General features: G+C 38.0%; 1 protein-coding gene across 3 annotated transcripts in view; it reads left to right on the top strand.

The window, feature by feature from the left end:
* LOC107752452 (ankyrin repeat and SAM domain-containing protein 1A-like) overlaps positions 1-15,447 on the top strand; it is a 47,642-nt gene that overhangs the window by 20,266 nt on the left and 11,929 nt on the right. For all 3 annotated transcript variants that reach the window (XM_016568425.1, XM_016568424.1, XM_016568422.1), the window contains exons 4-10: positions 4,558-4,656; positions 4,834-4,980; positions 5,192-5,299; positions 7,631-7,798; positions 7,881-8,018; positions 8,226-8,297; positions 14,503-14,589. In XM_016568425.1, coding sequence (XP_016423911.1) covers positions 4,558-4,656; positions 4,834-4,980; positions 5,192-5,299; positions 7,631-7,798; positions 7,881-8,018; positions 8,226-8,297; positions 14,503-14,589 — 819 coding nt within the window. The remainder of the gene's footprint in view (positions 1-4,557; positions 4,657-4,833; positions 4,981-5,191; positions 5,300-7,630; positions 7,799-7,880; positions 8,019-8,225; positions 8,298-14,502; positions 14,590-15,447) is intronic.

The following is a 15,447-nucleotide window of genomic DNA, read 5'->3' as shown; positions in this document are numbered from 1 at the left end:
GTGTGTGTGTGTGTGTGTGTGTGTGTGTGTGAGAGAGTGAGTGCGTGTGTGTGAGAGTGAGTGTGTGTGAGTGAGTGCGTGCATGCGTGAGTGAGTGAGTGTGTGTGTGTGTGTGGACATTTTTTGGTCCCCATGAGGAAAACAGCTTATAAATCATACAACTTTATAAGTGTTAAAGTGTTAGAACTTGTTTTTGCGTATGTATACAGTACTGTGTTTGTTTGCTGTTAAGATTTTTTTTTTTATGAAATCAATACTTTTTGTTGATAGGCTTTCATTCTATTGGCAGATTAGATTCATTCTATTTTTTACCAGATGGTGCCATTTTTTTTCAGGTTTGGCCTATAAAGCAAATACTCGCTTAATTCCTGTTTTCTGCTTCTGGATATTATAGAGCCAATTGGATAAATAATGCAGCTATAATTGTGTGGGTGTGTTGGTATGGATGTCAGAGTGTGGTTTGTATGTGTGTCATAAAAAAATAAAAAATGTGTGTGTGTGTTCTTGTAATATTTGAGAGCGAAAAACTCTACTGCAAATCACAAATCCAACCACTGTGTGCACCAGCAGAGTTTTGCTGGCATCTAATGGGGAAAATTTTGTACTGCGCCAAAACAAAATCTTACTGAAAGCTAATTTTGTGAGATATCAACCTCAAATTTTGAATACAACTTGTTTAGATGTATGGCTTTGATTTTCTAGCAGGTATAGAGTTCAACATGTTTCATAAAATATGTATTTTATATAAAACATCGTTCATAAATCATTTTCATAAACCTAAACATCTAGAAGTTTTTTTTTGGTTTCCCTTTTTAAACTTTTTTTACTTCAACACTCATCTGCCATGGGTCTTCTTTAAAATGAGACCAAACTTAACTCTGTGCTCCCTAGCTTCACATTTTTATGACAGTTTTTTTGACATGGACATTTTTGTCCACTATGGACCTATGTGTAACTTTTTTTAATTGACGCACAATGGTTAATGCAGCCCTGGTGAGAATAAGAGATTTATTTCAAAATCATAATTACTGATCACAAACTTTTGGGATTGTTTACACAACTGGAGTGTATTTAAATGGGATGCTGTGATCAACACTTTTCACCGTTAGTTAATCGCAGCAGCTTCAATTCAATTATTTGTGCAACACTAAAATATGGTGTTTTTTGTTTCATTGTTTTTTTGTTTACAAATATTAATATAACATATTAATTTCATATATTTAAGAATGAGTAGTTAATCCATTTTAATTGTGGCAGTCTATTGGTTCACATTTACATTTATCTTATACAGTTTAAGAGCACTTTATTTTTCCATAGCTGGTTTTTAATTTTATATTATCTAAATAAAAATTGAAATGTGTTATAGAGAATAAAATTTGATATGTAAGTTTCTTTTGAAGTTGTGTATTTATCAGTGTCTTAAAGTAGCAGAAAAAACAACCACCAAACTATCAGTATCAGCAGATGTTGTCTTAAATAATTGGATGTTGACTCACAAATGTTGTATTTTGTATGTCCATATTTAAAGGTGATAATAATAAGTGACTATATAATAATATATAATAATAATAATAATAATAATAATAAGTGCTGCACATGGATTCACACCACGTCAAGTCTGTTAAATTATCATTGACCCAGAAGCGCAGGTGCTCTGAACTAAGCGTCTAATTGGTGCTTCTCAATAAGGCAACACTTGATGCCATTCACATGATTGCTAGGGTGCAAAATGATTATGAATTCCTCTGTAGTCATAAAGCATCTGCATCATTCCTCAAAGTTAATTCAAGTTCCTCTGCACTAGGGAGATTTCCGCTGAGGTTTTCCTGGGCTCCTAAGTGCACAGATTTCTTTTGATTGCTCATACGAGCTGTTGTTTTGTGGACTTCCCTTTTTAGTGGCTGATTTTCTCCTCTGCCGTCATGAGGAATCTCTCCACAACTGGAATCAAATTTTTATTCTCAGATGTCTGTGAAATTGGATAGTTCTAAAAAACATGATTTATTTGCAAACTTTGCAAAGTCTCAGGAGCTGTGAGTCATACAAGCTTTTATTACTGCCGTTTGCTAAGGCAAACATCGCTGTTACATATCTGCGCTTTGGGATTTAAACGCAAAGTATACAAATATTAGCTTGTGATTTGAACATGAATGATACCTAAAGTCAGTGAAAGAAAGTGACAGTAGTTAGCTACAGAAAATCTGTAGCAGCGTTTGTTTTATGATGCAACTCGCTTTAGTGTCTTAATGTTTTGGAGCCACTGAATGTGCAACCTCCATTTGTTTCATTGTCACATTATCCCATCCATATCTATATGTGTTGTGCTCAGAGATCTGATTTCAGTCTGTACTGAAGGCTGATAATGAGAGAAGAAGAGTTGAGTGGATTGGAAAGAGAGCGAGCGAGAGATAAAAAGTGAACGGAGACAGATTGATCCACCCCGACCCTTCTGCATTCAGTTTCTTCACTCTAAATGATTTGGGCACTTTATCACAGAATGAGCAGATGAGACTTAAAGTGGTTCAGATCGCTCATGTTTGAGTGGAGTGAGTGATGACGGACAGTGATTTGTCTGTGTTCATCAGAGCATTAGATGTCTCTTATTTGATTCAGAGCAGATCTGCATCTTCATTGTCTATTTTGGAATGGAAAGCGTCAGCGGGATGCACAGGACATTTGTGATTATTAAGGCACTATTTTCTTGCACCAGCCAAAACTGTATGACTTACAGCATGTCTTGCAGCAGGTGTGCAGGTTTCTACTTTGTATGTTCACCGAAGTGCTGTGTGAAGAGACAAAATCACAGGCGATCAAAACATATTCTATGTTTAAAGGGGTCATATGATGCTGCTAAAAAGAACATTATTTTGTGTATTTGGTGTAATGAAATGTGTTTATGTGGTTTAAGGTTCAAAAAACACATTATTTTCCACATACTGTACATTATTGTTTCTCCTCTATGCCCCGCCTTTCTGAAACGCGTAGATTTTTACAAAGCTCATCGGTCTGAAAAGCGAGGTGTGCTGTGATTGGCCGAATACCTCAAGCGTGTGACGGAAATGTTACGCCCCTCACCATACTGTGATGCAGTGTCCGGCCGTAGCGATGATTCAAAAACATGACCTTTATGCACCAAGAGCTTGTAACACTCCAAAGAGAAAGGAAAATTATGAGGAGCAGGATTTTGCAAGAATTATATTTTACTGGAGGCTAGTTAGAACAAAAACCCAGCTGGTAAATGATTAACAGATGACATGATCACTTTTCTCTCACTTCACGCTGTACATGATTAGGATACTACGATAAGCTTTTAATTATTGTTGTCTGTTCTTTTTTTTTATTGGTTTTGTTGTGGTTTGCTTTTTGTTCATGTTTTACTGTTTTTGCTTTCTATTTGAGTTTTAGTTTAGCTTTTTGTTGCTTGTTTTTGTTTTGTTTTGCTTTTTGTTGCTTGTTTTGTGTTCTGCTTTTTGTTGCTTGTTTTGTTTTTGTTTAGCTTTTTGTTGCTTGTCATTGGTTTTGTTTTGTGGTTTGCTTTTTGATGTCAGTGTTTTATTGGTTTTTTTTTGATTCTTGTAATTTTTTTTTTTTTTTTTTTTTATGGTTTGCATTTGTTTTGGTTCGTGGATTGTTTTTTTTGTTTGTTTTTTTTGTAGTGCTTGTTTTGTTCTGGTTCTGGTTTGATTTTAGCAGTGAAATGCTCTTGAAGAATGGATTGCAACTGAATGATTTTGTTTCAGTATGTATCTTTTGAATGGACTCTCTCTCTGTCAATCGGCACATAATGACAGCCAGTGCTCAAAGGCGTCATTATTTTCTCCACAGCATAGAGTTTGTGGTTCATGTAATGGGCACACGCAAACACAGAAGCTCAGTTTGTTTGGCACTGTAAATCGGTCAGTTCACTGTAAATCACAGTTCACATCTCAAAACACTGTCATTCACTGTTTGTCTGAATCAAGTTTATTATATTCTAGATGTCCTTTGACTGATAGACACTTCAGTTGCATGAAGGGTCATGCGCAGTGTTTCCTGCTTAAATGGATGGAGTGTATAAAGGGATTGTGTGTGTGTGTGTGTGTGTCTCTCGTTGTGAGATCAGCACCTCAGATCACTCTCTGCGCTGTCTTACATCGATCGCTCAGATGCTGCTGTGTTAGACGCACTGTGTTTAGAGTATATGGCATTGATCGATGAAGAAACATGAAACACGCGCACTCATACAATGTGAGATGTGTGCCTCTGTCCTGCGCGATATTTATTGCGTCCTCAATCCATAAAGTGGAGACCTTTTATATGTTTGTTGATGAAAGTAGATGTGGTTCAGTGATGACCATCAATGCTGCTGTTTTTTTTATGGTGCCCTGCAATACATTGAATTGAACCTTGTTTTTGTTTTGTTTTATTTCAGAAAAAAAAATACATTTACCAGGTGGTGCACTATTGCCAAACACTATTGATCTGGGCTTGTGCATTTAGGTTTTTTGTTTTGGTGTTGTGTATATTGTATTTTTGTCTTGTTTTTCAACTAATGGGTCTGTATGTATGTTTGTGTAGGGAAATGACGTAATGGAAGAGCAAGACCTGAGAGAAATTGGCATCACGGATCCGGCACATCGCAGGAAGATCCTCAGTGCTGCACGTTCTTTACCAAAGGTCTGTGTCAGTCTAAAATGCTTTGCCGATGATTGTCTCATGCTAATAATCACGTTATGCCATTAACAGTATTATTTTGTAAGCTTTTCATCATTATAATAATACCGTTGTTTGTCAGCCGGTAGTTTATCTGTACTGGGTCTGAAGTAAGTTCTCTGTTGGTTTTGAACTCTGCAGGTGAAAGCATTAGGCTGTGACGGCAGCACGTCCCTCGCTGCATGGCTGGACATCCTGGGTCTTCAGGAATACCTGCAGAACTTCCTGTCCAGCGGCTATCGCACGCTAGAATGCGTGAAGAACCTGTGGGAGCTGGAGGTTGTCAATGTGAGACCGTTCAAACATTTACTGTAATCTGTATAGACTTTTGTTGTTGTTTATAAGTATTATATGAAGTATTTACATAGTTGGCTTTCCTTTTATTTTTAAAAATTCAGTTACTTGGTTCTGAATTATTCAGTGGGGAACAGGGTATTTATGTTGCATAATAGAAATTAAGAGTGTAATTTTTGCCTTTGTGTGTGTTTTATGTCTGTAGGTGCTGAAGATCACATTGTTGGGCCACAGGAAGAGGATTATTGCATCGTTAGCTGAACGGCCGTATGAGGAGCCTCCGGTCAAACCACCCCGCCTCTCTCAGATCAGAGTAAGTAATGCTGTATACAGGAATATTAACACATTGTAGAATAGTCTTTAGGCAAAGTGAACTTAAAGTAGACCATACGAGTAGGTGTAAACAAAAACTAGACTCTGAGGGACAGAATTACAGTTTGTTCAGTTTGCCATGTTTTAGGTCAGGCAGTTAATTTTACAGCTTTTTGTTGCAAGTTTGGTCTCTTTATGAAAATATTATAAATATTTTGGCTTGACATATTGATTCATTTTAGTCTATTTTGCTGCAATGGCATATGTAATTTTAGTTGACTATAATTTGCAAAATGAAAAAAAAAAGTCATAACTATAATTAGGGTTGGGAACCGATAACTGGTTCTTATTCAGAACCGGTTCTGTTTTTTTAAAAGAACCGGAACCGTGAGCAATTTCTAAGTTTCGGTTCCGAAAACGGTTCTGGTGCGACACGTGACCAAGCGCTGTGAGCAGCCTTGCGCCGGCGTTTCCCGTAAAGGATGTCACAAACCTGCCGAACACATCGTTTTCCACGACTGTACGCGCACTCGCTTCTTTGATAAATGTGCACGTTGTTTTGTCTGACTGTACATGTACCGGCAGCACGCAGCTCCTGCCGCCACTAAATGACATTATATTTGTTCCATATTGTCATTAATATACATACTGACTTCAACTTGGACCACTAAATAAATAGACTGCTATTGTTATGTAAGTATGAGGGTTAGATTATTTAGTGTACAGGTCATTTCAAGAGTGATAAACAAAGTGATAGAAAATATTTTCTTGCATTTTAAAAGTTTAAAAATGTGGAAACCACTCATTGCATCACACCATCTCCTGACTGCATTATAATTTGTAAAATAGGGGCAGTGTGTGTATACATGGTTATAAGTATAATATTTCATTAATTTAGGGAAATGAACAAGTGTCTTTGCCCTCAAGGGACTATTTGGCCAACCAGCTTATTCCTGCTTGAAAAGCAAAATGTTATTGATAGTGTAAAAAACATCAACTTTGAAGCACATGCATTACTCAACATTACTTACTACCTTCCAGCAACACTACATTCAATTAAGGTAAAATAGTAAAAAATAATAATAGTTCATTTAAATGGAACCGGAATCGTTAGGCAAAACTGGAACCGGAATCGGAACCGGAAAATTTCTAACGATACCCAACCCTAACTATAATAGACCAAATATTTGATCTGTAAATGTGTATTAATTTAAATATGTTTAACAAATTCAGAAGTTATTTTATTCATTATTTTGCAGTGTTCTTTGTTATTTTCATATTTTTTATATAGTCTTTCTTATCAATGACAAAAAAAAATGTAAAGGAAAAAATAAAATACATTTGTCAGTAATTTCATTTAATAGATTAGCGAGTAGGTCACGTCTTATTTTCGCAAACCATGCCTTCCAGAGTTTCAGTCCACTAGAAATGTGCAAGATGTATTTTCTGTTTCTTCTGCTGAATCATCCAGGTCGAAAACAGTGTTACTTATTGAACAGACTGCATTTCTGTCTTTCACAGAAGGATACTGGATGAATCTCACAATGAAATTGCTCAAATCTCATTCCAAAATAATAATAATAATAATAAAACAATAAAATACATTATATTTTGTATGAAGAAACTACATTTTAAGCTGAATTCTCCTCATTTCCCCTTGAGTTTTCAAAAAAGCTGACTCTGTTGCTAAAGAAGCCCTTTCCACAGATATTCATACCACCCTCACATCTTAAAACTACCATAGAGTCTTACATCATCAACAAATGGCAAAATGAACGGGATTGGTGTACAAACAACAGACCGTATGAAATTGACCCTACTGTGGGGAAAAGTTGCATATTTTCAATAATCGCTAAGGTGAGATACATTCACCGCTATGCTGTTCATGCCAGAGTCCAGGATCTCGCTAAACTAAACTAACTAATATTTTATTAAATTATGCTGGTTTAAGTTATCTTAGGGAATTATATGACTCCGCAAATGCTTTCAAAGAAGTTTTTATCTCTCAAAATTTCCCATCACTTCCCCTTATCTCTCGTACCATAATGTGAAATAAAATTCTATTCAATTCTCTTTGTCCACTAGAGATTTAGAGGAAGTTGTGTTTTCCTCCATTGAAACACCCAGGTCGAAAACAGTTTGCCTTATCGAACAGACTGCGCTTCTGTCCCTCACGGCCTCATTTTTATTCACAACAAATGAAATCTGGCATCAACCCTGATTATAGTCTATAAGAAAGTGCAGTTTACTGTGAACTCTCTCCTGGGCTCATTTCTGGGCAAGGACATCTTTCTGGCTGGCTGATCTCCCTCATTGAGCGCTTCTTTTGCAGTGTCAGGATCTCATGTCCCAGACCTCGTCTCCTCTCAGTCACTCAGACTCCTACACGCGCTCCATGGATCCCCTGTTACCTGCTGGTGATTCTGGGAGGAGGAGAGGTCCCGACTCAGAATATGACGTGGCCATTCGACAGCGGCCCAATGACAGACCACAACCACAAGTGAGTCACGATTCCTTCTGTTTCTGCTCAAATGATGCACATTTCGGTCAGTTTATCCTGAAATTGTTCTTCCTCTCTAAAGGAGAGATTTGAGGAACGTCAGCGGGAGCCTCGCTTGACCTTACGACCCCCGAGTCTGGCGGCACCGTACACACCGGTCCAGAACTGGCACCATCAGCCCGAGAAGCTCATCTTCGATTCATGCGGTTACGAGGCCAACGTAATAATATTTATATCATACAACAGCCTCTTTATATAATAATAGAGTCATAATTGATATTGAGATGACGGGTTATGAAATCATCCAAACCCTTGATTGTGTTTAGATAATGTGATTTAACTGTTTGCTTTTGCCAGCTGAGACCAACTGAAATCTGTCTCTCTCTCTCTGTCTTTATCGGTTTGTCCCGACTCGCTCGTTCTGCAGTATCTGGGCTCGATGCTCATTAAAGAACTAAGAGGAACGGAGTCAACGCAGGACGCCTGTGCTAAAATGAGGGTAGGTGTTCACAGAGTCTTCGGCCAGTGAGAGCTCAAGGTCTCCTGTGAGGGGTCACGCCAGGACGCTGAGATTATTATTATATTCTGGAACGGGCAGCAAGCAGCACTGTCAGGGAAAATGCCACCCATGCGTGTCCTCTACGGGGCACTAGTGCAAAAAAGGACAGTTTCATAATATTTGGCTAACAAGGTCCGTCCAGAAAGTGGAAAATGGGCTTCATTGCACTGTCCTGTGTGTGAGAGACAGCCTGCAGATTTGCACTTTAAAGGCTGTTCTGATAAATAATCAAGCAGATCTGTTTGCTCAGCCGGTCAGTGCAGAGAAGTAGTCAAATTGAGCCGTCTGTTCAGTCGCACTTAATGAAAAGACAGAAACAAAAACAGTCAGAGCCGACAAATGTTTTTAAGAAATCTGTCCCTTAAATATTAGCATTGGCCATTGGTAATAATAATAAAACAACATTTTAAGGACCAATAAGGCTTTTTAGCATTATCACATTTATTTTCATAAAAAATTAAGTACATTTCCTCTCAGGTCCTCATTACCGTAATATAAAATACTAATTAATTATTTGTTTAAATTGATATTTAATTATAAATGGGGAATAATAATAACAATAATAAACTACTAAAAATGGATTCAATTTAGTAGTACAACAAATACTGTCATGGTGCATGGTATCTAATACTATATTTAAATATTATGTTTTTTGGGGGAATCGAAACATAAAACATTGATTGCAATCAAATCAAATTACATAAATAATATCACAATATAATAAATAAAATAAATACAAAAATAAATAAATTCATATACAGTCTGCAACATAACAAACTCAGGATAAGTAGAGTAGCACCTAGATCATCAGAGGTTTGAAAAACCAAATTATACCCCAAAATTAAATTCTACCATCTTGAAGCATTTCTGTCAATCCATCTGCAACCGCTTTCCATGCCTCAAGGGTTGTGGCTCTAGCTTGGTTTATTCTGGCTGTTGAGAGTTCTAACATTACTATATCATGAAACTGAAGTAGCCATTGTCGCACAGATAAAGTATGGGGAGGGAGCCATCTTTGTGCAATTATCTTTTTGGCAGATGTTAGTCCTGCCAGCCAGATCTTTCTTTGTAGCTCTGTGAAACCTAACCTGGAATCATCATTTAGAAGAAGCACAACTGGTTGCACTGGTATATCTTTTCCTATCATATCAGACAGTATTGATGATATTTTTTCCCAAAACTCAAACCTTTTCACATTCCCACACCATATGCATGAATGTTCCCACTTGTTGGTAGGGACAAAAGCTACAATGAAGACTAGGAGATGATTTAATAAGGAAACGTTTCTTTGGTGTCTAGTACATTCTGTGACAAAATTTGAAATGAATTAATTGGTGGTTTGAATTTTTTTGATGCACAGAATATATTTTTCCATGCCATCTCCCAATCAATCTGGTCCACAGATAGCTCCCTTACCCAGATCATGTACAGTGGTAATTGCTTTTGCTTAACTTCAAAAAGGCAAGGATAGACAGCGGACACTACATTTTGTTGAGAAGGATTAGAGAGCCAACTGTGAACTGGATGTGCTTCTAGAGCTGACCCCCAAGGGACTCCATATGCTCTGAGGGCTGAACGTAATTGCAAGAACAAAAAAAAAAGGATGATGCAGGTACATTAAAAGATGCAACTATATTTTGAAAGCTAAGCATGCCATTATCATCCCATATGTCAGCAAGAGTCCTTATTCCCTGCTTTGACCACTGTTCAGATCTGAATGGTTCTGAACCACATTTAATGGTCCTATTACGCCATAAGGGAGTCTGTAGGTGCCATTTGTTCTTGTAACTTAATAAATTCTCCACTGCTCTGAAAGTGTTAATGGTGTTTGTTACAATGGGGCCGAATTATTGTTTACAGTACTTTAAAGAGTGTCCAGAGAAAAGTACATCTTCAAGTCTAATTGGTCTGACAATTGCTGCTTCTATTTCTCTACAAGGTGTGGAAGTTGTGGAGTCAAACCATGTCTTGGCTGCACGCAGTTGGAATGCTTTATGATATAGCTCAAAATTGGGAAGGGAGAGACCTCCCTGCACACTGCAGTGTAGCCAATTTTAACTTTGGTTGTTTGCCATTCCAGAGAAAAGTGCGATTTAAAGAGTCAAGTCTTTTCCACCATTTTAAAAGAGGTGGCAAAGGAATCATGGCACTAAGGGTGCTTTCACACTAGCAATTTTGGTGCGCACCCGGGTTCAATTGACGTCAGAGTTCGGTTCGTTTGGATGATGTGAACGCTGTCTTCCGAACTCGGGTGCGCACCCGTGAACCGTACCCGAGTCCGCTTAAAAAGGGTGGTCTGGGGTATGGTTTATGTGAACTCCGGTACGGTTCGCTGCTGATGTGAACGCAATCGTACCAAATCGCGGAAGTGAACCGCTATTAATGACGTATTATTTGATAAAAATGTATGTTTGTGTGTTTCACTCAATTTCCTGACGAGCGTGACTGACGCGCTGCAAACAGAGAGCTGAATATCTCATTTCTGTTCGCCTTCAGTGTTCTTTAGAGTATCTGCAGTACATTCGTAAGACAGACGTAAGTGCCGTTATGTACCAAAGCTTTGTAAACAAAAAGAACGGTTAAAAAACGTAAATGTATAAAAGTGCAGAGCAATGTTATGCATTTGCCGCCTTCTCCTGCGCCGTCGTTGCTAAGCAACGGGGTAAACAGCTGCTGGCTTGATGACGCAAACGAACCACGGTTCGGACCCAAATAAAATAATATGAACGCAGTCCAGCGGGGGCAGGGGGAGGAGGGAGCAATCGAACTCGGGTTCGAACCAGGCAAGCGAACCAAGTATGAAAGCACCCTAAGAAAATTAACCCTAGGTAATATATTAATCTTTACAGTCGAGACTATGGATTGCGATGATGCAGCAAGTGTCCTCCATCTGTCAATATCTCTTTTAAGCTTTTGAAAGACTTTATCATAATTTATATGTACAATTTCTTTTAGAGAAGGCCGTATAAAAATCCCTAGCCAAGTTATCTGATTCGTGATTGGGATAGTTGTTGTTATCACGATATTCTGAGCTTTTTTATTTAATGGTAGAAGAGATGATTTGGACCAATTGATCCTATATCCAGAAAATTTCCCAAAACAATTAAATGTTTCAAGTATGTTTGGAATTTTACCAAAATCTGAAAAATACAGTAAAATGTCATCTGCATAGAGATATATTGCATGTTGGGTATCCTTAATTGAAATGGAACAAATTGATCTTGTCTTATTTTTTGAGCTAGAGGTTCGAAGGACAATGCAAATAACATTGGTGAGAGGGAGCATCCTTGCCTCATTCCTCTCAAGATATCAAATGGTTGGGAGTGTAAGCCGTTTGTTGCTATAATTGCTGATGGATTATCATAAATTATTCGTATCATATTAATACATTTTTCGTCAAACCCAAATTTACCTAGCACCCTCCATAAATAATCCCAATTTAATCTATCAAAAGCTTTATTCGCGTCTAAGGATACAACTGCTCAAGGGGAATTTTTATCTTTACTTTCATTAATTACATGTAGCAACCGACGTATATTGTCTGCAGCCAAACGATGTGGAATAAAGCCAGATTGATCACTATGAACTGATTTACAGATACATTTTCCAAGACGTAAAGCTAAGACCTTAGCATATATTTTTTAATCTATAATCTATAATATAATGGCGCTTTTCCACTGCGTGGTACGACTCTGCTCGGCACTGCTCAGTACGGCAACGCCAATAACTTGCTGGGTCTTTGCCCATTATAATAATAATTCTGCCGAACTCTATGCATAATGAATTCAGCCTTTCTTCGAAGCAGATCGTTTAACCTAGACCTGGAACTCTTTAACGCACTTTCAACAGATCTTGATAATTTCTTCTTCAGCTCTGACACTTGGGAAAGGCAACTTTGTTCTAATTCCTCAATTTGTGCTTTTCTTTGTTTAAATGAGATGAAAAAGTGATAACAAAATCTCTAATAAAGCCTTTTGTAGCCATCCATACCATCATGTGGTTATCCACGCTATTAAGGTTTATGTTCAAAAAGTCTTTCAACTTATTTCTTAAATCTATTAAAAACCCAGAATCTAGTAGAAGAGTTGTATTAAATTGCCATCTTGGAGATCTATCATGTGAGCAGTAAAGAAACGTTGTCAGCAGTGGGTTGTGGTCAGATATTACAGCAGGAAGGATTGCAATGCTCTCAAAACACATCCTGAATTCACGAGAACATAGAATATAATCTATTCTAGAATGTGTCTGATGTCTCGAAGAAAAGAAAGTGTAATCTCTAGCCAATGGATTCTGAACACGCCATACATCTACGAGATTAAAGGTTTGCATAAAAGACTTAAAATTTGCTGATGTTATCTCTTGTGATTTAGTAAATATAGTAGTGGATTTATCAAGCATCAAATCTCCAAGTGTATTCATGTCTCCTTCAATAATGAGTGCATGCTCATTTAAGAGCAGCAACTTGCGTGTTAACCACTGAAAAAAGTTTACATCAAAAACTGCTGGGGCATAGACGGAGACAAAAGCTATTTTCTTACCTTGAATATTTGTACAGAAATAGCTCAATCTACCAGATTTGTCATTACTACATTTTTCAATAACAAGAGGAAGGTTTCGTTTAATGAGTATAAGAGATCCCTTTGTTTTTGTGCCATCACTGGACGCAGCAATGACTTTATAAAATTTGTTTTGTATACGAGCAACGTCGGTTGTTTTTAAATGAGATTCTTGGACTAAAGCCACATCTACGCAGCCTCTGCGTAAACTATCCAAAAACTTAGTTCTCTTTATTGGACTATTTAAACCTCTGATGTTGACAGATATAACTGAAATCGTAACCATTATCAAAGAGACTGTAAACTTGAACTATATTAAAGGTCAAATAATAATTTGTTTTAAACAGAAGTTCTTTGATTGCACATTTCGTTACTAACATAAAAGAGAAAATACATGGCAGGACGAAACTCCCCCCTCCCCCCTCTCCCAGACCGCTGACTATTCCCCCACTTATGTGTCGGAACCGTGACGGCATCATACGTTCCACTGATGTGAGACTGATGGGTAAATCAGAAAAGACTGGATTCCTGCTGCCCGCAACTCCTTCCGTGTATCAGCAAAGCTTCTCCGTTTTTGCAAAGCATAAGCACTGTAGTCAGCAAAGAATTTCAGCCGATTCTCGCCATCCAGAATTAGTCCCCTCTTGCTCACCTCTCTAGCCCTGTCTAAGATAGCCTGACGGTCTTGATATCTCAGCACTTTAAAAATCATAGTGCGACCCGTCTCCGTGGACCTCTGCTGTCCATAGATGCGGTGGGCCCGTTCGATCTCTATCGGCCTGTTTGAGAGCGAAGGGATCCACTTTGGAAGCATTTCTTGGAGAAAGCGTATCGCGTCACCTCCCTCACGGTTCGGTGCAAGACCAACAATCCGAACGTTATTGCGTCTTTCTCGATCTTCCAATTCTGCCAGCTTTACTTGAAACTTAGATACATTAAAATATTATGTACATTTGTACATACATTTAAATATTATGTTTACTATTTATTTGATTATCTTGATATATTTTTCATATTTATTTATTTGTTTGTTTGTTTTTAACAGCAGTCGTTCTCAAGCTTTTAGATTCAGCGCTGTCCACTGTCCCACATAATATTTGAAGATGTCGATATATATTGATAAAAAGATATTTTAGTTTTTTCCCCCTGCAACTGTGATGAAGCTGCTTGTTTCAGACTTTTTTATTAACAGAAACTGGAAGTGTTGATAAATTAAGTTAATTAACGAATTGTTCGTTTTGTAATACCAGAAGTTTTGAAGCTGCATGAAAACTGAATGTTATTCATTTTTTAAACATTTTTAATTTAGTTACAGTAAACAATTTAATATATTAATAATGATGTATTAATTTAAATACTTTTAAGCCATCATGTGCCTCCTTTGGATGTTTGCTGAGGCCCCCTTAATGGGCCCCTGTTTTACAGTAATGAAAATGTTGGGACAGAATATGTTATGGTGTTTGCCATACAATCAATCGATCAATGCATATTTATTGAAATATTCTGGGTATTATATTAATCCCACATGTTGTGAAACACATTGACAAACGTCCTATAATTCTCTCTCTCTCTCTCTTGCTCTCTCTCAGAGGTCGACAGAACAGATGAGGAAGATCCCCACCATCGTCCTCTCCATCACGTACAAGGGTGTGAAATTCATTGATGCTGCCAACAAGGTGATGACATCATCCTCCTCTGTCGTTCCCCCCGAGCAGGCAGATAAAGAGCCGGTCATTAAACTGAAGCCTCTGGCTCACGGGCGTCTCTGAGTGCTCAACACGTCACATGACTGATAAACAGGCACACTGAGGAACTCCGATTTATTGAGTGACTCTTGGCTAATCTTGAGCTCTTTGTCGTCTTCTCATTGCTAAAGGTCACGGGTGTCTGATAGAGGCTCCTAATTTTTATTTGTTTTTATTAAAGTTTTATTCATTTTTGAGTCAGTAGACATTTCATTGACATTAATTGATAATTGTTATTCTAAAAACAACATTATAAAATATTTTGAGGTAGTTTTAGGAAACTGATTTCAGCAATGAGATTATCTGTCTGTTTATCATCCACCCACCCATCTCTCCACCCAGTCCATCCCATCCATCCACCCATCCATCTCTCCACCCAATCCATCCCACCCATCCATCTCTCCACCCAGTCCATCTCTTCCATCCATCTCTCCACCCAGTCCATCCCACCCATCCACCTCTCCACCCAGTCCATCCCACCCATCCATCTCTCCACCCAGTCCATCTCTTCCATCCATCTCTCCACCCAGTCCATCCCACCCATCCACCCAGTCCATCCCACCCATCCATCTCTCCACCCAGTCCATCCCACCCATCCACCCAGTCCATCCCACCCATCCATCTCTCCACCCAATCCATTAGGGGTGGTGGAAAAATCGATACAGCATAGTATTGCGATATTTTATCAATACACAGACGCCAAGTATCGATCTTTTATTATACTATTTGGTAGAATAACAAAATCAATTTCTTTACAGTCCACTAGATGGTGGTGTTGAGTTTTTTTCT

The sequence above is a fragment of the Sinocyclocheilus rhinocerous genome, unplaced genomic scaffold, assembly GCF_001515625.1.
Source record: "Sinocyclocheilus rhinocerous isolate Xijiao unplaced genomic scaffold, SAMN03320098_v1.1 scaffold2246, whole genome shotgun sequence".
NCBI classification, from domain to species: domain Eukaryota; kingdom Metazoa; phylum Chordata; class Actinopteri; order Cypriniformes; family Cyprinidae; genus Sinocyclocheilus; species Sinocyclocheilus rhinocerous.
Note: the sequence above shows the minus strand (reverse complement) of the source record. Positions and strands in the feature narration are given on the sequence as shown.